The sequence below is a fragment of the Momordica charantia genome (assembly GCF_013281855.1).
Source record: "Momordica charantia cultivar OHB3-1 chromosome 8 unlocalized genomic scaffold, Mcharantia_2.0 BLBB01000008.1, whole genome shotgun sequence".
Classification (NCBI taxonomy): domain Eukaryota; kingdom Viridiplantae; phylum Streptophyta; class Magnoliopsida; order Cucurbitales; family Cucurbitaceae; genus Momordica; species Momordica charantia.
The window spans coordinates 24,906,146-24,930,913 of record NW_028275166.1 but is presented as its reverse complement, the minus strand read 5'-3'; the positions used below and the strand labels follow the sequence as shown (position 1 = coordinate 24,930,913).

The 24,768-nt window shown below is 36.2% G+C and overlaps 4 protein-coding genes across 11 annotated transcripts; all 4 read left to right on the top strand.

The window, feature by feature from the left end:
* Positions 1-1,845: 1,845 nt before the first annotated feature.
* On the top strand, positions 1,846-9,118 carry LOC111023844 (flowering time control protein FCA). Of its 5 annotated transcripts, none has more exons than XM_088127708.1 (14): positions 1,846-2,456; positions 2,930-2,991; positions 3,402-3,480; positions 4,146-4,228; positions 4,412-4,463; positions 4,739-4,803; positions 5,751-5,817; positions 6,242-6,321; positions 6,430-6,494; positions 7,225-7,278; positions 7,361-7,700; positions 8,093-8,254; positions 8,349-8,513; positions 8,693-9,118. In XM_088127708.1, exons 5-14 carry the CDS (start codon positions 4,415-4,417, stop codon positions 8,753-8,755), a joined length of 1,110 nt encoding a protein of 369 aa, XP_087983834.1. In that variant the 5' UTR covers positions 1,846-2,456; positions 2,930-2,991; positions 3,402-3,480; positions 4,146-4,228; positions 4,412-4,414; the 3' UTR covers positions 8,756-9,118. The 5 variants fall into 5 exon arrangements, with proteins under 5 accessions (XP_087983834.1, XP_022157018.2, XP_087983835.1 ...); XM_022301326.2 differs by having other exon boundaries at positions 1,848-2,456; positions 8,349-8,519; XM_088127709.1 differs by lacking the exons at positions 1,846-2,456; positions 3,402-3,480 and having other exon boundaries at positions 2,973-2,991; positions 8,349-8,519.
* A 2,357-nt stretch (positions 9,119-11,475) lies between these two features.
* On the top strand, positions 11,476-12,903 carry LOC111023843 (uncharacterized). The gene is made up of 2 exons (XM_088127007.1): positions 11,476-11,487; positions 11,821-12,903. The coding sequence occupies exons 1-2, from the start codon at positions 11,476-11,478 to the stop codon at positions 12,901-12,903; spliced, it is 1,095 nt and encodes a 364-aa protein (XP_087983133.1).
* A 2,162-nt stretch (positions 12,904-15,065) lies between these two features.
* LOC111023850 (Pentatricopeptide repeat (PPR) superfamily protein) lies at positions 15,066-17,361 on the top strand. 3 transcript variants are annotated; one of them, XR_015792861.1, is made up of 3 exons: positions 15,067-16,890; positions 16,979-17,063; positions 17,223-17,361. XR_015792861.1 is itself a non-coding variant. In XM_088127649.1 (2 exons), the coding sequence occupies exons 1-2, from the start codon at positions 15,462-15,464 to the stop codon at positions 17,002-17,004; spliced, it is 1,455 nt and encodes a 484-aa protein (XP_087983775.1). In that variant the 5' UTR covers positions 15,066-15,461; the 3' UTR covers positions 17,005-17,160. The 3 variants fall into 3 exon arrangements, 1 of the variants encoding a protein (XP_087983775.1); XM_088127649.1 differs by lacking the exon at positions 17,223-17,361 and having other exon boundaries at positions 15,066-16,890; positions 16,979-17,160; XR_015792860.1 differs by having other exon boundaries at positions 15,068-17,063; positions 17,223-17,286.
* Positions 17,362-18,578: 1,217 nt separating this feature from the next.
* Positions 18,579-20,983, top strand: LOC111023837 (GDSL esterase/lipase At1g09390). Of its 2 annotated transcripts, XM_022301317.2 has the most exons (6): positions 18,579-18,817; positions 18,988-19,145; positions 19,241-19,426; positions 19,547-19,704; positions 20,282-20,552; positions 20,640-20,983. In XM_022301317.2, exons 1-6 carry the CDS (start codon positions 18,810-18,812, stop codon positions 20,870-20,872), a joined length of 1,014 nt encoding a protein of 337 aa, XP_022157009.2. In that variant the 5' UTR covers positions 18,579-18,809; the 3' UTR covers positions 20,873-20,983. The 2 variants fall into 2 exon arrangements, with proteins under 2 accessions (XP_022157009.2, XP_022157008.2); XM_022301316.2 differs by lacking the exon at positions 18,579-18,817 and having other exon boundaries at positions 18,824-19,145.
* The last annotated feature ends 3,785 nt before the right edge of the window (positions 20,984-24,768 follow it).

Here is a 24,768-nt window from a genome sequence, read left to right as displayed (position 1 = left end):
AGTAAGTATAATCAATCCATATTCAAATATATTGTTGTTTTATTGACTTTTATTTGACCATGTAAATTTGACTTTTTATTTCTTTATTTTATTTTTTAATTTTTAAGTCATATCACAAAGCTCACAATTATTAACAAAGTTAATTTCTGTATCATTTTCTCTCTATTCTCATCTCCTCATTGATCCATGATTTATTGGATACCTAAATTCATATTAAACAATTAATTACTTTGAATTAGGTAGGTTGGAGCGTAGAAGTGTTTGGTCATACAAAATTAATAACTAATAACTCTATACTTCACATATACATGATAAATAAATTAAAAATAAATTTCATCACGCATTGCACTATTATATATTGAATAATTTTTTATTTGAGTTGTGTGTGTATTTTTATAGATTAACCAATTAAATATACAATGATGAAATTTCGAATAAAAGTGATTATATTTTTTAGTTCAACACTATATCGGATGGAAATTCATCTGATTTTTTGGTTGAGAGTATTTGTTTTACTGTGTTTCGATTGGCCAAAAATAACAAATTAGAGGAGACGAGTTACGAAGAAGGAAAACAAATGGGGAAAAAGAATAGAAGAGATAATTGAAAAATAAGATTAAGTAAGATACAAGATATTATAGTGTTTAAAATTAAAATTTGATTTTAATATCACATTAATGTAATTGATATTACAAAATTGAAAAGAAAAAATTGTGATAGACTTTTTCATTATTGTAGGTTGTGAGTTGTGACAGGTAAAATTGTTCCTAAATAAATAATAATGTGGTTTTTAAATTGATACAAGTATGCTAGCGGTACTTGTGATTATGGGAAAAATGAAGTAGAAATAATGATTTCTACAATTAACAACCTAAATCCCATGATGTGTATAATTTCTCGAAACTTTTACTATTTATTTTTGCATGTTTTTCTCTCTCGATTCTCTATGTGATTATAATGTCATCCATGGAAATATGGTGCGAGATAAAAGATAGAGAGATATATGAGCCATTACTAAAATACTATTTTTTTTTCAAATACAAATTAAGTTGAATTCGAATTATTTGATTAACTTATTTATTTATTTCATCATTAAATAATAGATATTTATTTAGTAAATAATAAATTTAGTAAGACAATAAAATTCGTCGGATAAGTCCAAGCCAAATTTTACGGGTTTGCACTAGGCTAAGGGCCTTAGACATAGTGTCTTGTAACAACTCATTTGACCTATCTCTATGAAAAGGGGGCAAAAGAGTAGCGAAGGTAAGCTATCTTATAGTGATAAAACTTTGCCCAATATCATACTCAAACGAATCACACTTAGTGTTCTAACTCTCTTGTTGTCTGTAAGGTCAACATACTCTCCATCACTATTTATAACATTTCTACATCACTTTAGATGAGTTGACTTATAATCAACTAGCCAACTCATGACCTGTTTAAATTTCGTAGCTAATAAAAATAGACATAAGCTTACATCATTTAAAAGTCTTTGGTCGATAACTATTTTATTTTTTGTTTTATATAATTTTTTGAAAATTAAGCTTATAACCACTATATCCACCAATATATTTATTTGTCTTATTATCAACTTATTTTAAAAACGTTTTCAGTCGAATTTTAAAAACGAAAAAAGGTAGTTTCTATTGTGTACTTATTATCATATTTTTCAAGATGAAAACGTATTAAAGAAATGGTGAGAAAATAAATATGATTAAAAAAATTATTATCAAACAAGAAATTAAATTAAATAAATAGATATAAAGTAGGAAATTTAAAAGAAAAAGAAAAAACGTGATATTTACAATATTTAATATGGGTAGCTTTATCAATTATTACACCGGTGACAAAAAGACGGATAGGGGTAAATTCAGATCATCATGTGCGGAAACCCGTACCGAAGTTTCCGTGGTCATCTCTCTTTCCCCCGCTTCTCCGTTCTCGTTGTTCGTCCTCAATCGCCTGCTCCAACGCCGGCCGAGTAAATTTTCCTTCTGTGATTCCAATTTCTGCGAAACTGGAGAGGCACCGCCCTTCTTCCTCTGCACCGTGGCCCTCCGATGACCACCGGCCCAATTTCAACCACCAATTTGATCCCTATGTTCAATTCCCCAATCACCATCCCGGCCCCCCCTTTTGCCAACCTAATTATCCGCCCCAGTACCCGCACCGGCCACCGCCGCCGCCGCCGCACCAGCACCCGCCGCCATACCAGAACCAGCACCAGCACCAGCACCCGCCGCCGCAGCCGCACCATCACCAGCCTCAGCAGAATAACTGGAACCAGCCGGAGTTCCACAATCATCAGCCGGAGTATCGTCACCAGCCACACTTCAACGGGGAGGCGAATGAGGGGTTCGGAAACGGCGGTTTAAGGCCGAATTGTGGCAATCAAAATGCTAATTTGGGGCGCAAAAGGCCGAGAAACTATTCCAACAGAACAGTTCCCTCAGGTAAAGTGCAGGAAATAGCTAAACTGATGCTAATATAGAACGTCGAATATATCTTGCTCTTGTAAACCTAATTGAGCTACATATTTATTCTAGCCGAGCTTATAGTTCCCTGCTGGATTGTGAACTGTACTTACGGATTTCTCTCCAAATGCTCTTACCTGCTGCCTCATTAATATATTACGACTCCCAATTGCAAAAAAAAACGTGACTTATTCTTTTCTTTTACCCGAATCTATTAGTTCCTGATTGCCCCTTGGTTCTGTATGAATGCGTTAAGAAACAGTATTCTTGAACTTTTCTTCCGAGTATTACTAGAATTTTTGCAATCAAGTAATGATCTTTGGGAACATTATAATACTCTCCAACATGGGGCGCAGGGAAAACTTTTAAAAACTATCCAATATTGCTCTTCTTTTGAGTAATTGATCTATTACTCCATAATAAAGGTCATTGAGATGGCTATTTTTTTCCAGATCATGCCGAGGCTGTCAAATTGTATGTTGCACAAGTTCCCCGGACAGGAACCGAAGAAGCTGTAAGTTTTAATTTCCACTATTTTCTAATTCATGTAACTTTGTAGGCGAAAGAGTTATTTGGAAAGGAAGATCTAGGTTTTTATATCTTTCCATGGATCACGGTTCCATATTTTCAATTATTTAGGGGGTTTTATAAATTTTATTTGTTTGGGGATTGTATGTTATCCTCATTTTCTTACTTTTGGGGTCTCTGAGATGTTTATTTATTCCTCAAGATGTTTGTAACTATTTAAAGTGCTTGTTATCTTTTGTTTTTGTTCTTAGTATTTTGCTTCTTACTCAGAAAAACTTCAAAAGTTGCTAATTCACGTTACTTATTAATTTTGCTTCTCCATCATGTTAAAGCCATCTGCACTTCTTAAAGTCAGTGATTTAATATAACTAATAACTATTAAATCCGTGGTTTCAGATCCGTCCCCTGTTTGAAGTACATGGAGATATTGTCGAAATTGTAATATTAAGGGATAAGATAACTGGCCAACAGCAAGGTAGTCTGTTCCTTTTAAGTTCCTTCGTATTGTTCTGCCATGTAAGGGGTTGGCCAGCACATCATTATGCATACTTTTGATCTTTATACTTCTGAAGTACTACTAACTAGGTTAAATCTGCATTGTGTGGTTTATTTACTATTTTATAGAAGAAAGTGTTTAGGAGTGAAAATTTAGTCCGGTGATAGTGGCTATAGGATGGGGAAAGGCACTTTGAACATAATATATCGTGGCAAGTACTCAGTTGACTCCAAACTGAAGCATCCTATGTCAAAGTGACCTCTAATTTATTGGATTATAGTCATTTCATTTCTTGGATGGTTTTTTAGAAACACTTGTTTTGTTAATTCTTACATACAAGTTCCACCATCTTACCTGTTTTGTTATTCTTTCTATGGCTCTGTTGCTTTAAGTTTGATTTTATCGTGCTTCTTTCATGGTTATCTTTTTTAATTAAAGTTCAATGGCTGAAATGTCAGTTCTAAAATTATTCCCTAATCTTATTTTCTTCAAATACTTGTTCGATATGTATATTCTGGATAACCTTTTATTGTTAAAATGCAAATGCATTCTCTGATTACTGCTTTTGGCTTTATGCTGTCATTCATTTGAGGTTATAAGATTAGAGAATTAATATTAAAGAAGATCTAGGATTTACTCTTCAGGTAGTTGTTTTGTGAAGTATGCAACCTCTATTGAAGCAGACAGGGCTATCGGAGCTTTGGACAATCAGTTTACTTTTCCTGGAGTAAGTTATTACCTATAGCCTATTATAGATGGACATAATATATAAAGAACTTTTGCTCTTATTATGAAACTTTGTTTCCTATAAAATTAAATCAATAAATAAGGCACTTTTCCTGTCTCTGATTATAGTTAGGTAATTCAATTGATGTAATAATGATTTTTCTTATAATTCCTTTTATTACAGGAAATGGCTCCTATCAATGTGAAATATGCTGATGGTGAGAGGGAGCGCCTAGGTAAGGTTATAGCATTCCTGATTTCCTGTTGCATCACTTGGACGTGTTTCTTCTTTATCCATACCATATTGTTTACATCTTAGCAAGGCTATTTCACTTTGCGAAGCAGTAGTTAACCATTGTTTTCTATTTCATTCTTGCAACTAAGTTTTGATCTTTGCATGACCACGGCTCAGATCACTCTGATTGTTTCCTATAAAGTGAACCCCTATACTCAATTAATTATCTCATCACTTTCCTCTTTTTCAAATATTTTATTTTTATGTTTTATGTAGGAGTACTTGAAAAATTGTATGTTGGTAGCTTGAATAAAAATACAACAAAAAGGGAAATTGAGGAGGTAAGCAATATTCTTCACACTTATACAACATTGAGTTATTTTTTTAAAGGAAAATTACACTTTTGGTTATGAGGTTTGGGCTAACTTTCACTTAGGACCCGGACTCCCACTTTTAAAACTTAACAATTATGTCTTTGAGGTTTTGAGAAGTCGTTGAAAGAGTCCCCACCATTAATTTTTAGCTATATTAGGGAAATAGCAGTAAGATGACTTAACTTTTTTTTTAAAAAAAAAATATCCTTCTTCATTCTCCCCTCGATTCCCTTCTCCACCTGGTCTCATAACCGTAAAATTTGCGAGTTCGGTAGCTGGGTTTGGTAGTGGTCCTTCGTTATTAGTCTAGCCTCTAGGTGTGAATAAACTTGTCCGACACCCACAATTACATGGAAGCTTTCCTCATTATCCCATCTCACTATGTATTTGATTTTAAGTTTTGGCTATTGTGTTTTGTGTGGCCTCTGAAGATGTGGTGCATATTATTTGAGGGCATAAAAGGATTTCGTAGAGACTGGAAAAAACAATTGATATATTATATGCTCCAGTGCCGTAAAAAACAATTGATATATATTATATGCTCCAGTGCCGTAAAGCTAATGGATGATAGAGGAAATCATAAAATAAATGAGGCTAGAATAGTAATTTGCTTTGATTTGCTCCCTAGGGTCAGTCCAGTTGGCAAGGACTTGGAGTCGCTTGGTTATACTGGCTAAGAGGTGTCAAGTTCGAACTTTCCGGTGAACTTAATACCAAAAACTCTTGATGTCTTATGGGTCCAGGTCTTGGGCGGGCGTAGGTGCTCCTGGTATATGTGAGGAAAGCTCCGACCTCCAATCATAAAAAAAATAGAAAAATAAAAAAAAAAAAGAAAAAATGCTTTGATTTATGTTACTTGTTAGTCTGTCACTTTATTTTATTATTAAGGAGTTTTTGTGAACATTTCATTGCAGGTATTCTCGCCTTATGGTTTTGTTGAGGATATTTATATCATGCGTGATGAGCTGAAGCAAAGCCGTGGTGTGTAATATTATTTGCTTTTGAAATAGATAATAAAGATCATGATCCTTCCTTAAAATTTATTTTGGCAGATTCTTAAATAGTTAATTGTACTTATCAGATTCTAATTTCCAGCATAGAACCAGTCAACCCCGTATGCCTATAATTTCTTTCTTTATATTTGTCATGAAACTTGTGCAGGATGAAATTATGAGCAGACCATGGTTGAGTAAAAGCTCTACTCTGATGAATAATGTACCTATAGTTTCATCTTGTGTTGGAAAATCAGTTGGAACTGAGATATATTATTTCCAACATCTAACATCAATGTGTTATGGATCAGCCGTTGAGGCTTACAACTTTTTATCTCGATTGTAAAGCTATTTTTAAATTTGGCAACCTCTCAATTTATGCTTCTGATTTTGATGGTCATTCCCTTTTGAAGGATGTGCCTTTGTTAAGTACGCTCGTAGAGAGATGGCAATGGCAGCAATCAAAGCATTGAATGGAAATTATACGATTAGAGTAGGGCTTGTCTATATATTTATCTATATACTCTCACTCTGTGTGTGTATTTTATGTGTGAATTACTCTTCTAAGTGCAACATTAATTTATTGTTTCTACATCACTAGGGTTGTGATCAGCCACTTATTGTTCGTCTTGCAGACCCTAAGAAATCCAGGGTTGGTGAACAAAGGTTAAGCCTCCTAATACATTACTATTTTCTTATACCGGTATCAAGAAGTATAATTTCTTGTTATTGATTCCTCATCTGTCATAACGATGATAATGATAAACATTACCAATCACTGGACCTTAGTCTTGCTTCTTGCACCCATTGAATAACTGTCCTCAAACCTAACTCATTTACTACAATCAAGGGCTATTTATTAACTGTAGAGCTCCACGAGAGTAAAAATTAAATAATCATATATGTGACATGTCATGTGTGAGTGTGTGGGAGGAAGCAGGGAAATAAGGGAGCCAACTCCCTCTTTCTCTCAACTTGAGAGTTCGTTTCTTATATGGGGACCAAAATGAGTTCTTATCAATGAGACCTGATCATGATTCATGATCATATGCTGCTACCATTGATATCCCTGTTTTCCTGTATGACAGTGATGGGTCCTCTTGATAGATATCTCTTGTAGTGCTCATGTAGAGATTTGAAAATAGTGAGAGATGTGGAGGTAATAGCCCCACCCCGAATTACATGCTTTACGGTACTACTGCTGTGATGTGAGCTAACAATCATTAGCTTATATCAGGGCAATAGGTATTTATGTATGTGTCATAATTGTGCTGGACAAACATTGTGACCATACCTTCATTTGCATGATATATAGTTAGTTGGCATGATAAACTTTTTTGCTTATTTTGTTATTGGTTTTGTCAATACTTAACTGTTAAAATCTCTCTCTGCACAGAAGCAACAGCATGTCAGGCAGCCCAAATTTTGGTCATCATCCTCAACCTTTTAGGTACATTGTGCATTTATTGTTCCCTTCTTGTCTATTAATTCATGTTTATAAATTGTTTTCTTATTGGTTTAACCTTTTCTAGACCCGAGCCCCCTCTTGGTGCCCCTGCTGGAGGATGTTTTCCCAATAATTTATATCCCCCACAACAAAATTCTGCAAGTTTAGGACCAGCAAAAAATGCTTCCCAAGTGGCATCCAATGCCCCTTTGGCTCCTAATACCATACAGAAAGCACACCCTCCAATACAAGAACCTTCATCATCTTTTGCTCATATACCATCACAACCAATGAGAACAACACAACAAGTTTGTCAGCCTCCTACACAGCCTGATTTTTCTAAGATGCAGAATCAGGTGTATTGTCAACAACAGCCCCGGAAAGACTCGTATCAGCAACAGAATTCACAGGTTAATGAGAATACGGTATGAAATGATCTGAATCATAGAATCCTTGTGGAAGCTGTTAAATTACATTAGAATAAAAAAATTCGTGCTATGATTGGCAACCTAATTCTGTTCCAGGAGAAATATAACAGTAGCAATACTACCACTGGGCAAGCCCACCACTTAAGTTTTGACAGGTATTTATTTATTATTATTTTTTTTTGATAAAAACGAAAAAGCCTCTCTTCTCTCTTTCCCTCTCTCCTATTTGTCAAAAATTGAGTGGTGGGAAACACGCCTGCTCTGGAGGTATTGTTCATAAAACAAAAGTTGAAACTTGACTGTACAGATAGTTACTACAGAGGTGGTAATTTAATGTCAGTTTGTTTTCGTGACTTGTGTGTGTATTCTCTTTTATGTTTTTTATGCAGCCTCCTACAGCACATGGTCTTCAGACCTTTAGTGGTGTTCCTAACTCACCTTTGGTGCGTCCATGTTCTCGGGTAGAAGTTTCCTTGGAGTGCGATTGGAGTGAACACACCTGCCCTGACGGTTTCAAATACTACTATAACTGTGTCACCTGTGAAAGTTCGGTAAGCTTTATGTCTTCAGCCATCTGTCCTGGCACAGTTGTCCCAATCTTTATGGTACAATTTTTAATAGATACCTTTGAAAATTGGTCCTTAGTGGGAGAAGCCAGAAGAGTTTGCCTTGTTTGAGCAACAATTAAAGCAGGAAAAGCTTCAAAAACAAAACCATCAGCTTCATTCTTCATTACCAATCTCTTCTCCAGAAGTTCTGCCTCATCCAAATGTCTTCAGTCAAAAACTTGAAGTCCAATCCTCCTCTGCTGTACGAGTCAGTATTCATTTATACATTTACATATACATTTCCTCATGCATTCATTATCTTTCCCAGTTATACTTAGTTAGACCATGCGATTTTATAAGGTTGATGAAAGATGGCACCTTGGAATTCAAGTTCAGGATTTCAGTTCTCACTAATTCTTTGATATGCTGAAATTTTTGCAGGAATTGGATTGTATGCGACTTCAATCAAAAGCAAGTCCCGTTGTTAGTCCAGCCTGTGTTTAGCAATGTTGTTTTAAGTTATTAGGAAGGTTATTTAAGGTAATTTTGAAGTTTATCCTGTTAACAACTAACGTCGAAGTGAATTAGGGTCGAAGTGAATTAGGATGGTAGCAAAGAGACCTGCAACTAAAGATGATTTTGAAAATGCTGGTGTAAAGCTCTGATGTGCCATATAGTCAGTCTACTAGCCATTTAAATGGTCCTCAAAACTCTTGGTGTAGTATATATGAAAGGATAGGCTAAAGCTAGCTTGTGATTCATGGAATTGCTGCTTCTGGAAGGTAATTAATATGTTATTTAATACTTAGAAACTGTAGTTATAACTCTTTTTTTTTTATCCATTATAGGTTCCTTATTACTTTATTATTTCCCCGTGTTATGTTTATTTTGTGACTGATTTTGAATATGTTGGAAATTATACTGAAATAACAATAGGGTTCTCATTAGTTTTGAATTGTTTTCATGGAATTGCACCTATGATGATGAAGATTCTTCTTGGATGAGAAAGCAGTTGTAATTAATTTGGATTATAGGTGGTGTTATATTTGAATTAGGTTTCTTCATCTTTTAGACATACTTGAACTTGTTAACATTATAAACAGGGAAGACATTAAAGAAACCACCCTCCAAGAAAGGCATTGATGCACAGCTTAAAGGACACACTAAACTTTTATACTTCAAGATTTAAATGCTTCATTGGTTTATACCAAATATTAAAGGATTAGGTGATTGTTGCACGAGAATCAACTTGGAGGATCGAGTGGTTGAATATCTGTTAATATGTTCGTTTTATCGTCTAAATATGATTTTCAAATTAAGTCTCGAATGAGATAGATATATGATGCCAAAGGGGGAGTGGTGACTTTTATTTTTGGTATGCAGGTGCCTACAACAGTATTTTCTTAAAGACAGACAATTGAGTGGGGAGATTGGTTCCCATCAACTGTTCAATATGATCTGTTGTATGTCACCAATTTTCTCTCTTTCTTTTCACAAAAATAGATTTTAGATTACTCACGTATTGAATACTTTGTACCATTTCTTATAAATTTATTTAACGTAAATTGTTTCATTATACTCGTGGGAAGATTGAATAAAAGAAAAGCCAGATAAATAACAAAAAATTGCAAATAGCTTCATTTTATTTATCATGTAGATGTTATTTTTTTGATTTTCTCAACCATTGAACTAGCTCTATTTTCTCAACCTTTTAAAGTTCAACAATATCTCAGGGGTGGAGATTTCGACCGTTAAAAGATGAATAAACTTCAACTCAACTCAAAAGCTTAAGTTGATGAATTGGGTAAATTTAATTCATTTATGAGTATCTCAACATCAACTTTTAATTTTTTAATTTAGAAATTTTCTTTGCATTATTTTAAACCTCTTTTTAGATATTGTATAAAGTGGTATACTAATTTATGAGTTTTAGCACAACTTAAGTGATTAGGTATCAATGTCTATTGAAAAATAAAATGTTGCACTTATTTTGATGCTTTTATTTTTTAGATAAAAGTAAAATTTTGATGGGGAAAAGAATGGAAGAGGAAAAAGAAAAGTTTGGAAAATAATGGAAGAGGAAGAGACCAGAGAGTAGAGAGGAAGAGAATGGAAGATGAAAGGAAGAAGAGAATGGAAGAAGTTTCAAGGGAAATTTGAATTGTGATCCCTTCAATAACTGAAACTGGATAAATGACTCCATTTTTAAAAAACCTAATTTGTGACCCCTCCACCCCTTATTTACGATCCCTTAAATATTTTATTCATGGGAAAAGACCAATTTACCCTCATTGTTAATAAATGTGCATTTATGATTTCCACCTAACCATTTCACCAAACTGTTAACCCATATTTTACATATGTTTGAACTTGTTAATATTATAGATTATGTATAACTCACAGATCCCGTTTTCAAAATCCGCTCAACTACGTACGTGTTTGATCTTTCTTTGTCCTCACATTATCCAAAATCATTGTCCCCACAATTTCACTTGAGGTATGTTACCTTTACACAAACTTTTGTACTCTATAATTGTTGAACTTTTTTGAAATATTTTCCCATTAATAGGTTCAACTACTAGATTTGGCTGTTGACAAAAAAAAAAAAAAATTAGATTGTTGCAATTACTTCAATCCCGGATCTATACCTGGTCCGGGATTGAATGTAAACAATCCCGGTGCATCACGTATCGGGACTGTCTCGAATGTATCTCAGACCAGTCTTGGTCCGAGACATGTCCTGGACTAATCTCGAAGCATATTTAGTCCGGGACATGTCTTGGACCAGTCTTGCTTCGAGATTTGTCCGGGACATGTCTCGGACCAAGACTGGTCCAAGATTCATCCGAAACTTTTTTTTTTATTTTCTTAATTTTTAATATTTTATTTTTGAATGATTGATTTTCCTATCTCACTTAGTTTTATCTATTTGCAGGATGCCTCGTGTTTTCATAACATTCGGTGGAGAATGGAATGATAGTGAAAAAGATTATGTCGGCGGTCGTACGAGGGGATTGACAGTGGATAGTACAATCACGTACAGAGAATTTCTAGGTCACGTGTATAGATTGAGTAACATTAACCCCCTACAGTTTGATATTATAATTAGACGCGTGTATCATTTTAAAACCAAAGTTTGTGTGATGGAAATAACTGATGACGATAACTTGCGTTTTTTTTTGACTGGTGAGGATGTATCTGAATTGCCTATATATATATCTAATATGCCGAAGCAGGTACATGGGAATGAAACGTACATGCATTCTTTCCCATATTATTTAGGCCAAAACGTGTCCTCGATTCCTATGTCCGCAGCTTGTATTCCCCCATTCCAGAGACCCACATATCCTATACCCTCATTTCCTTCCTCATCATCGAACCCCTCTTCTTCCCGACAGCCACACCCCTCCTACGGGCATATAGGTCATGATGTAGAGGGTTTAACACCATTGGGGTCAGATGTTGTTCCATGTAATCTAGGAGATGATAGGGTGTGTGATTGGGATGTGCCGGGAGTATGGAATGATAACGAAGATGAAAGTGGTGAATCATATGACCCGTTGGCATAGTCTGAAGAAGGACACTCTCAAGCAGAATATGGGAACGAAGAGCATGACGATGCGCTTGATGATGAGCTTGAGCCTGATGTCGAACAAGTGCACACTGAGATTCGCAGGGATGAAGAAGCAGTCCGGCCACCGGGATGTAATGGTCTCACCGGAGACCCTAATGATGAGAAATTGCAACTCATAGTACAGTCTTCTGGGACAAATGATGTTAATGAGGGCGATGTATTTGATAATAAGAAGGAGTTGAGTTTGAAAATGCATTTAGTTGCAATGCGGAAGAATTTTCAGTTTAAAGTAAAGAAGTCAACGCCGAAGCTATATATACTGCGGTGCGTTCATGCTGATTGCACGTGGAGACTTCGAGCTACCAAGCTAAAGGAATGCACTTTGTTCAAGATAAAAAAATATTGTGCCACCCATACGTGCTATGGTGGAGCTTTAAAACATGATCATAGGCAAGCCAAAAGTTGGGTGGTTGGACATCTTGTGCAAGAGAAGTTCACAGACGTCTCCCGCACGTATAGACCGAAGGACATTATACAAGACATGAGGAAGGAGTATGGTGTCAATTTAAGTTATGATAGAGCATGGCGTTCTAGTGAAGAAGCACTCCGACTTATTAGAGGTGATCCAGCATCGTCATATGGTCTACTTCCAGCTTATGGTAAAGCTTTGAAAATCATGAACCCAGGTACTATTTTTGAATTAGAACTAGAAGGTGGCAAATATTTCAAATATGTATTTATGACATTGGGTCAATCAATTCGAGGTTTTCTGGATTGTATTAGACCAGTGTTGGTTGTTGACGGGGCCCACCTAAAAGGGAAGTTCAGAGGGGTATTGTTTTCAGCTTCTGGTGTCGATGCGAATAACCAGATTTACCCGGTAGCATTTGCGATTGTCGACGGTGAGACGGTAGCATCATGGGTGTGGTTTATGACTCAAATAAAACGTGTGCTCGCTGGAGTTGATAATTTGGTTTTCGTTTCTGATAGACATCAAGCCATTTGCAAGACAATCGACAAGGTATTTCCTGCTGCATTTCATTGCTTTTGTATACAGCATATCAAGGTCAACGTGTGAGGGGTCCACTGTTGCCTTCTGTTGGTACGCCGACAGTTTATCCTTCAGGGCGTTCTTGAGACTCCAAATCGTCCTATCAAAAATCATCGAACTCCAATCATAGTTGCAGAACACCTCCCATCGATCCACAACACCTAACAGGGCCGTATCTATGAACTGCTTCCTCTCCTTCCCCATCATGGCAAGTTCTATGAAGTAAACTATGCCAACCTTCACAACATCCTCGTCGTCGTAAAAAACGTCCTCCAAAAAAATCTTCTCCAGCTCACTACACTTAACCTTAACACTGTCTTTAAAGTAACGTGCTCTAAGTCTTCGTCCAGGAATATGATTATCTACCCTATTCATCCTATGACTGAGCCCGGTGATTAGGTCGAACTCTCGCTTACCAAAAGACACCCTCTTCCCAAACAAGTCAAAGCTAATGACGTCCTGTCTAGGCTCTTCAACCTCTCTCAACAACAGGTGATGGATCAATGGACCGTTGAAAACAACGTCCATGTCCAAAATAGGACCGAAACATGTTTGCCTAAACATGTCTAACTGAGTTGGGGTTAGCCTGGCCTTAATCCTAGTACTAGTTTTATCAACATGGGCAAAGTTCGTCAACGTGGTCGGAAACCAGTCATTACGATCTATGATGAGTCTCAAAATCCATTCTAGGTTCATAACAAAGTTGAAATAAAACATATTAGATACAGACTAAGCTAAAGTGACAAGGAACTTAAAAAAAAAAACTAAACAAAACAGCATTCTGCCTTTCATCCCGGACACGTCCTGGTCCTGTTTGGGTCAGAGATGAGAGGCAGATTAAATCTTGGATTCAACCTGCATCTCATCTCGAATCCGAACAGGACCGGGACGTGTCCGGGATCGACCTTCATCCCGGACCGAACCGGACCGGGACAAGTCCGAGATTAAAGTCAGTCCCGGACCTCGAAGGCTTCAATCTTGGATGCGATGAGTATTCAATCTCGGACCACTGAGGTCTGGGATTGAATACGAGATAGAGTCCGAGATTGAAACCTTCGAGAGATTTTTTTTCTCTTACAATGACAACGTCAAACTAAACCTAAATCTATACGGTCGCTTCAGATAGCGCCGATCATGCTAATACAATAAAGAACAGCAACTTTCTTACATTGTAAAAGATATAAACTAACCTTGCAGCCTCCTAAATGAATCCGACGCTTACAGATGAGTGCGAAAGAATGATCTTCAGAAAAAATGGATGAGTGTGAAATGGATTCTCCGAGACGGGGATTCTCCGAGATGGGGGTTTAGGGTTTTATTTGGGATGAGATGAGAGTGCCACGAAACGTCCGAAGGATGGGGAGGGGGGATGAATTTTTTTAAAATAGGGGTACAATGGTAATTTCATTATGTCATATTTTGAAAGGGGTCATAATTAATAGAAGGAGGGGTCACAAATTAGGTTTTTTAAAAATGAGATCATTTATCCCGTTTCAATTATTGGAGGGGTCACAAATTCAAATTTCCCAAGTTTCAAAACCCTAATTTGGCTAATTCATATTTTTATTTTGTAAAAATATAAAATTATTAAAATATTATTAATTTTATATAAAAATAAAGAAACAGAAAAAAAAAACTTAATTCGAAATTTGAATGTTTGAATTTGAAATTTTGTTTAAACTAAAATAAATGGTGAAAACAGACCGGATTGAAAAACTGAAAAAAAAAAAATTATAGCTAGGTCAGGGGCTGGCTATTATTGGGCAGTGTGCACTACTGCCACTGCCCAGTGCCGGCTCACGTTGCCGCAGACTGTGCACTGCGGCTGACTATTATGTTTACTTTGTAATTTTTTTAATATTATTGATATTAACATTTAACAGATATATATATTAAATAAAACTATAGGTATTCGGTTTCGGTTCGATTTCTTAGGCGGTTTTGCTTTCGAAAAGCGAAATCCAACCGAATATTTCGGTTCTGCTTTTCTGCTGAATCGAACTGAACCGCCAAATCGTCAAACCGAAAATTTGGTTCGGTTTCAGTTCGGTTTTTCGGTTCTGTCGGTTCCGTTGAACACCCCTATCGGATATGTTGGATTTGGTAGGTAGATCCTGGAGGAGATCGAACCCTTAACATGGATAAAATAGAGAGAAAATGGCTAAGTAATCCACCTCGAAAGGTTTGAGGTAGACCTACTCTCGACTCGTCCTGTCAAAGTAATTTTCCTCCCCGGACCATTGAAAACTAAAGTTCAGGAATTAGGAATTAAATCGAAACAATGTTAACCACAAATTTGGGTGTTCCAATTGGAATTGCTTGAGGGCTTGGGTAGAAGACCCACTTCTCCAACAAACAACAACCCCCGTTTTCGCCGCATCTTTCAAATACTTCATTTTTAGCACTCATTTTCTTCCGCTCTTCGCCTTCCAAACACTTCACCACTTTCGCAATCTCCTCCTCCGTCTCAACGCCGCCTTGATCTCCTCCGTCATCATCACCGCGTTCATCCGGCCAACCTATCAGAGGAACCCCATTATCCAATTTCTTCTCATCGAATACTTCATATTCAGTTTCATACGGCGATGATTCTCCGGCCAACGCCCAGGTACTTCCCACCTATTCCGTTATCCAATTCCTTCTCGCATCCATTTTCATCTGCAAATGAAAATCAATCGTTAAACGGCAAAGTAGAAACAATTTTCCGCATAATTAGTAGTTCAAACTCGTCAACAAATATGAGGCATTCTCTGAAATCGGCTAGGGTTTTCCTCTCAAATGAGTTGATCGATGGGGTTCTTAAGAGGGTTAGGTTTAGTCACGGTAATCCTTTACAGGCCTTGGAGTTCTTTAATTACACTGGTAGAAGAAGGGGATTTTATCACACTGCGTTTTCTGTGGATAGCATGCTTTATATCTTAGGCAGGAGCCGGAAGTTTGAAAAGATTTGGGACGTTTTGGTTGATGTTAAGCTTAAAGATCGGTCGTTAATCACGCCGCGGACTGTTATGGTTGTTTTGGGAAGAATTGCCAAAGTCTGCTCTGTGAGACAGACTGTGGAGTCTTTTAGGAAGTTTAAGAAGTTTGTTCCTGAGTTTGATGTGGCCTGCTTCAATGCCTTGTTGAGAACTCTGTGCCAGGAGAAGAGTATGACGGATGCGAGGAATGTGTATCACGGTATGAAGAGTAAGTTTAGACCGAACTTGCAGACGTTTAACATATTATTGTCGGGTTGGAAGTCCTCGGAAGAAGCCGAGGGATTCTTTGATGAGATGAGAGAAATGGGGGTCAAGCCTGATGTTGTTTCATATAATTGTTTGGTTGATGTTTATTGTAAAAACAGGGAAATGGACAAGGCGTACAAGGTTGTTGAGAGAATGCAGGATGAGGATATACATGCTGATGTGATTACGTACACTAGTATCATTGGGGGACTCGGGTTGATCGGTCAACCAGACAAAGCGAGAAATATTTTGAAGGAAATGAAGGAGTATGGATGTTATCCTGATGTTGCAGCTTATAATGCTGCGATACGAAATTTCTGCATTGCGAAGAGGCTTCGCGAGGCTTTTGATTTGATGGATGAAATGGTGAATAAGGGTTTGAGTCCAAATGCTACTACATACAACTTGTTCTTTAGGATCTTCTTCTGGTCAAATGACTTGCAAAGCTCGTGGAACTTGTACCGGCGAATGATGGATACGGGGTGCTTGCCTAATACGCAGTCCTGCTTGTTTCTAATGAGGTTATTTAAGAAGCATGAAAAGGTAGAAATGGCACTGGAGCTATGGAATGACATGGTAGTAAGGGGATTTGGATCTTATATATTAGTATCTGAGGAGTTATTTGATCTTCTCTGTGATTTGGGAAAGTTGGTGGAAGCAGAGATGTGTTTTCTGCAGATGGTAGATAAGGGGCATAAGCCTAGTAACGTCTCGTTTAAAAGGATCAAAGTACTCATGGAACTGGCAAACAAGCATGAGGCTCTCCAGAACTTGGCAAAGAAAATGGAAGGTTTTTCCAATCCGTTAAAATGCCTTCCCGAAACGATGAGTAGTCCAACCGATCATTCATTTACATGTTAAATTAATCTTTTTCATAGGTCAAGGATCTACAATTTTCAATTAAAACCAACGAACAATCAAGGCACTCTCTGTGCTAAAGGAAAAGGATCCATGTAGAATAAGGTGATTTCAGACTTTTTTTAGTCTATTATTTTTCTAAAAAAATTATTATCACAGGGATGTTGTACAGCTTTCTATCCGCCTATTTTTTTTTTTCCATTCTCCATGTTCTTACATTGCGCTTCTCTATACTTGATATTACATGAGCTTTTTTCTTTGCAGCTTGGTGATGGATTGATTTATGAACTTGTGGATGGTTCCAATAGCTTCCCTCATTTCTATGGTCCTTCTCGAAGCTTCAGCCCTATCCCAATAGATGCAGTAACCAAAGCAGAGAAACTAACTCTTTCTGGTGGTCGATATGCTTGTAGTTTTCTCGAATAGCTTTAGTTGGCCATTCCAAATTTGTATTGTATCACCAAGCCAAGTCCTGCTCAAGGTTCTAGGCTGGCTGCATAAGCCAAGCGCCTACAACACTGCAGCTTGTTTTTGTTTTAATTTGTAAAATACATTGGAACCCTTGGTGTAATTGTAGAAAAAATTCCAGGGATCTCGATGCTGTGAATCTTCTGGGTAGTGACCTGTTGTAATTGATTCGTTCTATTACAACATTCGTGTCCAAGAGCCATGCTTCAGGATATTGCATTGTCAATGCTTCATTCATCAGGAAAAATTGGGAATAAAAATGATCACTTGAGATTGTGGAGAAGACATCAATATTTTGTGTCAAGTTATTATTTTACCGTTTATATCTTTCATCTCTTTAAGAAAAAGAGAAGTGAAAAGGATATACTTTGAAATTGGATTTTTCAAGTTAATCTGAATTTCAGAGACTCTTGTACACTTTATTGTATATCTCCATGTTACTCAGGTGCTCATGTTCTCTTAGAATATAATGATGTCATGGACGATATTCTTATTTGTAGGAATCCCTTTCCACTTGCGTTCCTTATAGATTTTATTGAGAAAATTTCCAGGTAGCTTTTACTGGGCAACTGACATGGGGGATGTACTGGTATGTCTGCTATTTCAGTATGATATCTTAATGACATTATTATATTTCAACATGATGTTTATGTGATATTTTTTTAAATGATATGAAGTTGCTATAGATGGCTTTAATCTCTGTACTGTATGGACAAAACTGAGGTTCTTGTCTGAATTTAAGAAAACATGACAATTTTGTGAATAATATAGTAAAATACGATATTCAGGATAAGATTCATCTCACTCACTCACTCATAGTTTGTCTCTCTATTTTTTCCTGGGATCTGTCAATCACGGACTACCATAAGGAATAGTGCGAGCCTAGAACCAAACAAAATAATTAAACAATATTCAACAGCTTTTTGTGTTTTCTCACTTCTGTTTGAAGACAGGATTTGCAGTTTGTCTTCATGTTCTACAGTCTGCTACAAGTTAAAGCTGTCACCAACTTGACTTAGAACTAGAGAAATTGCCCCATGTCGGACAGAAACTGTAGTTTCTCGGAAAGTAATGCCCTCTCCCTCTTCTCTCTCTCTCTTAAAATGTTTGTATTTGAGGGATTATATGGATCTTGAAATTTTGCCTTCTGGTCAGTTGGATGGATGAAAAATGAGGCTGTTTTTTCATTTTTTTTATTGGGCTGAATCTTATGTATCATGAAAGATATAAAAAGATCAAATAAGATATTTTAGAACTTCTAAATTTGTCTTCTTGTGAATTTAAGAGGCTTCGGCTGCTTAAAAAAACTAGCTAAGTCACAAGGAAATCTCAAGCAAATCACATGGAACAACTGGGCTCTTTAGTACCCACTAGTCAGTACATATGACATTGTCTGTTCGTTCTTTAGTCCTTGTGATCATTTGTTACCATAAACAAGCGGTTTAATGAATCTGATTACAGAAATGGCTGAAAAGAATAGAAAGTCTTTTCCTTTTTCCTTGTTTGTCATCTTCTTCCTACTTTCTCTGCCTGATCCTCTTCGTGTTCATTCCCAGTGCAGCCGAAAGCCGGTTATTTTCAACTTCGGGGACTCGAATTCCGATACAGGTGGCTACTCTGAGGGACTTGGACTCAGATTTGGACCCCCAAATGGCCGCACATTCTTCCACAAACCATCAGGAAGATTATGTGATGGACGTCTAATGATTGATTTTCTATGTACGTACTCTGATCCAACAGAACAAAATCTCTTATATGTGTAACAGAATGTCTTGAATCTTGATTTTCTTACTAAAGTTCATTTTCTTCAACAGGTGAAAGTGTGAGTTCTGATTATCTGACCCCATATCTTCGATCTGTGGGCTCAAATTTCACTGATGGAGCTAACTTTGCAATATCTGGTTCATCCACTCTGCCAAGGAATCATCCATTTAATTTGAACGTTCAAGTTCTGCAATTCCTTCAATTTCAATCATGCTCCCTTGAGCTTATTTCGAAAGGTAAGTATATTCTTCAACATGACACATTTTTACCTGATAACCCAATAGTTTTAATGTATCCATTTGAATCTCTTCAATCTACCATTTACTAAGGTTTCTAAACCAAGTTGATTGATATAGGCTATAAAGACTTGGTTGATGTGGAGGGATTCAAGAATGCACTTTACACGATCGACATTGGACAAAATGATCTTGCTGGTTCATTCACTTACCTGTCTTATCCGCAAGTCATCCAGAGAATCCCGTCTTTTGTTTCTGAGATTAGAGATGCCATATGGGTTAGTCTTCCTTCAATTTTTATGCTGTTAAATTTTTACTACACGTAAAAGCTTAACTTAATAAGTAATGATAAATCTTTCATTTTATTCCAAACACTCTACCTCACGTCTGGACTCAAATATTAGCACGAGGCTAACTCTTGATTATTAATTATATGAAAGAAATGACATTATAGATGCTTGAAGTTAGGATCTCATGTTTTAATAACATACTAAAGTGTCTTTGTCATGCCTTTTAATGTGCTTATAGTTGGTCTCTGGTTTAAATTTTGGAGTAAAAAGTACATAGGACTAATTAAAACTTAAAAAAGTATTTTTAGAAGTTTTCGATGATCAACCGTCATGTGAAAAATTCTAAAAACAGAGAAAAAAGTGCTTAAAGTGTTTTCAGGAAGAGTATTTAACTCGTTTTCTTGCGTGAATGTTTCACTTAAAAAGACGTCTTTCAAAAGGCATGTCAAACACACACTAAATAAATGCATCTTTTGATCCGGATATTCTCAACCTATACAAACAATTGATTCTTGTGTTTTTGCTTCTGCAACTTCCCCATAATTGCTTTCCAATCCAAATGTAGAGTATATATCAACATGGAGGAAGAAACTTTTGGGTACACAACACAGGGCCATTGGGATGTATGCCTCAAAAGCTTGCTACAACAGCTGCAAATGCTAGTGACATTGACAATCATGGCTGCCTACAAGCCCTCAACAATGCTGCAAAAGAATTCAACACTCAGTTGAAAGCTGCATGTGGAGAACTAAGATCCGCTTTGACGAATGCCACCATCGTGTACGTCGATGTCTACGCCATCAAATACAACCTCATTGCCAATTCCGCATCGAACGGTAATGCCATCATCATCATCATATTACCTTCAAACAAGAACTCTGTCCAATCATCTTGACTTGAGTTGCCTCCTAAACATTGTGCAGGGTTCGAGAATCCATTGATGGTGTGCTGTGGATACGGCGGACCGCCGTACAACTTCAACCAGAGCATCACGTGCGGGCAAACCGGGTTCAACGTGTGCGACGAAGGATTGAAGTACATAAGCTGGGATGGAGTTCACTACACAGAAGCTGCAAATGCTGTGTTTGCCTCCAAGATACTTTCTTCTGAATACTCTACTCCAAATTTTCACTTCAATTTCTTCTGTAACAAGTGATGATTGGATTCATTCTCTTTTTACTGTCTTATTGAAGAGTATTGGCAAAACTATAATTAAGGAAAACCAAACGGTATCAAACAATAATTTCTTGAAAGCCTTTAATTTAAATTGATTACAGTATTGAATATTTCTGTTTTAAAGGGCAGATGTTAAAATTTTCACCCCCACGTTATATTATTGAAACAAACAAAAACAGAAAAAAAAAGGGACAATTTCTTCATTAAAAAACCATGTAAGTGAACATGTCAATATTTTCAAAATATATATATTCATGACTCCACTATGGCGTTGTTAATGGGCTGTTTTTCAAGATATTGGGCCCAAGTGCGGCCCATTTAGTACATACAAAATACTAGGAAAAAAAACACAATGTTCCCCAAAAAAAAAAAAAAATAAAATAAAACACATATAAAATACAATAAAAAATTCATCATCCATATTCCTTATAATGGAAGATAATTAATGAGATATAGAAATATCAATTAATAACTTTAAATTTTCAAATTGAAATGGATGACACAATAATAAAAAATAAGGTTGAGCTTAACTCAACTAGTTGACATGCATATCTTCCACTGACCAAAAGATTGTGAGTTCGAATTTCCAATTCTAAATTTTGTACTTGTATTCAAAATAATAATAATAATAATAATAATTAAAACATGGGCAATATGGTAACAAAAAGGCCGAAATTTTCTTAAATTGGGTGTGTGAAAACATTTAAGAAAAACTAGTTTCTTTTAAGGCACGCTAAAAGTTTTATTTCTGTTTAATCAAGTGGGATTTTTTTGTAGATGTTGCAAATTTATTCATCATTTCAACTTGATGTTATTGCTTGCATATATACCTATCGTTGGACGATTCTATAGGTAAAAAATATACTAATTTTCTACAAAAATCAGATTTTTTTTAATAAAAAATTGAAAATATGAATCTGGAAGAAACAATGAATTTACTTAGAGAACTCAAAGAAAATAAACGGAAAAATAGGTCAACACTTTGATGAAAAATTTGATTATAATCGCCAGGTCTTTCTTTTTGGCATGTGGTGTATGTTTAGTATTATCTCTATCTAAAAAAGGGGGAAAAAGAGAGATTTTCAATTTCCTTTTCCTTCTGTAATTTATTATTTTAGGGAAAAAGATTATACAAGGTATCGAACCCCGTGCCTCTCACATGCAAAGCATTAGAATGCCTTTTACCTTTTCTACTAGAAATTTTAAGTGCAACCTTTCAAATCACTCGTAATAGCATTAGAAATTAAATCATTTTTCTATCAACTAAATGTAGGTACAGAGATTTGAACCTACGATCTAAAAAAGAAGTGAATGCCTTTACAGCTAAGTTAGCCTCATGTTGGTATAAATTTATTAAATATCAATGTTGATAGAAATGTCTCATCTTAATTTAATAGAAATATCGATAGATTGAAAAATAAGCATTTTGCCTATTTTAAAAAGTTCAAAAATTACCAACATGAGCATAGCTCAACATTAATTGACATTTCTCTCGAGGGTAAGGGTTCATGTTAGGATAATAGAGCTAAAACAGATGACTCGTGTCCTACGAGGAAAATGATTTTCAACACTACTACCAACTCCTACAAGAAGTAGGATATTATTATCTTATAAGGATTACAATATTGTTTTCCTATAATGATTGATAAATTTGACCTCTTATAAATAGAACCATTTTGTTAAGGTTTCATTTGTACAGAATCAAAATAAGAGAAACCTGAGTGGTTGTAGGCAGTGTGTGAAAAAAAGGAGTCTGTATCTCGTGGGTTTAGTGAGGGTATTTTCAATTGTGTAATCCTAAGCCGCCATTGTTAGGCTACTTAGAAGCAAGATAGTAATATCTTGAGTGAGATCTCTATTGTAATATTCCCAACTATAGTTGAACCTGCCTTTTCGCAGAAGACTAAACATAGTCCCAAGATAGGGGCGAACCAGTATAATCCCTATCGTGTTAAGCTTTTCTATCGCTATCTCTTATTCCTTTGTTATTGTTACTTACTTATCTGCTTTTAGCCTGTGGAAGGAGAAAATCAAATACTTCATGTTTGAAGAACTTATAGAAAGATCGATTGGTCTATATTTTTTTCTCAACAATTTGGTATCAGAGCGTTTGGTTTAGAGATCATGAGATCAGCAGAGAAGTCAGGTTTTGAAGGAATCATGAAGTTCGATGGGGCCAATTTTGGATATTGGAAGATGCAGATTAAGGATTACTTAACCTGCAAGAAGTTGAATAAAGATATAAAAGAACGACCAGCAGGGATGAAAGATGAAGATTGGGTAGAGACGAATGAATAGGTAGTTGCCTTTATCAGATTGTGTTTGTCGATGAATGTGGCAAGTCTCGTATCAAACGAAACGACAACAATAAATCTGATAAAATCACTGGAGAATAGGTACGAGAAACCCTTAGCTAATAATAAGGTATATCTCTTAAGAATATTCTTTAACATTCAAATGGAAGAGAATACTTCTGTCAATTCCCACATAAATGAGGTCACAAAATTATTCAATTAATTGGCATCAGTTAAGATTATTTTTAGTGACGAAGTGAATGCTATTCAGTTGCTAACATCTTTACCTGAAAGTTGGGAAACGATGAAGACAGTAGTGTCCAATTCGTTAGGAGACAAATCTTTGAAATTTTTAGAAATTTGTGATGCAGCAATTGCTGAAGAAATTCGCAGAAAGGGGAATGGAAAAGAATCTACTTCCAAACAAGACTCAGCATTGACTGTCGAAAAAGGTAAAGAGAAGGTTGCGTCTGATGACAAGCAGAAGCATAGTAGGAGAGATTGGAAGAGAGATGTGGAATGTTTTCACTGCCACAAAAAAGACCACATCAAGACTGTAGAATATTAAAAGGGGATCTGAAAAAGTATATGGCAGAGACAAATGCAGTTGTAGATGATGCTCTCGTCTGTGTTGAAAGCAACACAGAAACATGAAACCAATAAAAGATTATTCACATCATTTAGAAGAGGCAATTGCGACCACATGAGGATGAGGAAAGACTAAAGGGATTGGAAATATACGATTGAAGACAGATAGTGGGACTGAGTTATTACTGCGAGATATCAGGTATGTACCCAGTATCAGAATGAACCTTATATCTACAGGTAAGTTGGACGATGATGGTTATCAGAGTGAGTTTGGTGGGAACCAATGGAAGCTCATCAAAGGATCCAAGTTGATGGCAGTTGGCCATAAACGATCTACAGTTTACACGTCGCAATTGAGTGTTGTCAGAGGATCATTGAAACAACGGATGCAAGTTGTAGATGGTATCCAAAGAGGTAGGACTAAGACAACAATCAAGACAACCAGAACAGATTAGGAGGATTTGACATCAATTCAGGAATAACAATTGGGAAGTCAAAGAACGAGAACAAGTTCTTTAGGTTGTTAGAGATTATCCCCAGTTGTCAGACGAATGAGTGAATTGATAAAGTCGCGTAAGCAAATAGTTGCATCAGAGAAGATGAACTCAGTAGGTGCTGAGTAAAGAATGAAATTTCAATTCTGGCAGTAAGCTTGAATAGAGTTGTCAAGTCATCAGTAGGAAGTTCTTTCTTCAAGAATTAGTGTTTGATAACGAAGAAGGAAACTTCAAATATCGCCACTTAGTTTGAGTGGGAGCACGTGGTTGTGTCTCTTGCGTCCGGGAGACAAGACCACGTAGATTGTCCGACCTCAGGGTAAAGACAGATGAGACCAGTTATTCCGGATATTTTGTTTTACAAGTTTTTAAAACTTGCACGAGAAGTCTTGAAGATTTTTTCAAGAAGATCAAAAGTAGTTGCAGAAGAAGCCTTGGAGTTTTCCAAGATTATCAAAGACTGTTGTTGCAATGGAAGACAATATCGATGTTTTTGT

Coding starts and splice junctions, on each gene's coding strand:
- LOC111023850 (XM_088127649.1), top strand. CDS start 15,462: ATGATTCTCCGGCCAACGCCCAGGTACTTCCCACCTATTCCGTTATCC. Junction 16,891..16,978: donor CTTGGCAAAGAAAATGGAAG/GTTTTTCCAATC, acceptor TCTTTTTCATAG/GTCAAGGATCTACAATTTTC.
- LOC111023837 (XM_022301316.2), top strand. CDS start 18,872: ATGAATCTGATTACAGAAATGGCTGAAAAGAATAGAAAGTCTTTTCCT. Junction 19,146..19,240: donor TCTAATGATTGATTTTCTAT/GTACGTACTCTG, acceptor TTTCTTCAACAG/GTGAAAGTGTGAGTTCTGAT. Junction 19,705..20,281: donor AGATTAGAGATGCCATATGG/GTTAGTCTTCCT, acceptor ATCCAAATGTAG/AGTATATATCAACATGGAGG.
- LOC111023844 (XM_022301326.2), top strand. CDS start 4,415: ATGGCTCCTATCAATGTGAAATATGCTGATGGTGAGAGGGAGCGCCTA. Junction 7,279..7,360: donor CATCATCCTCAACCTTTTAG/GTACATTGTGCA, acceptor AACCTTTTCTAG/ACCCGAGCCCCCTCTTGGTG. Junction 8,520..8,692: donor AATCCTCCTCTGCTGTACGA/GTCAGTATTCAT, acceptor AAATTTTTGCAG/GAATTGGATTGTATGCGACT.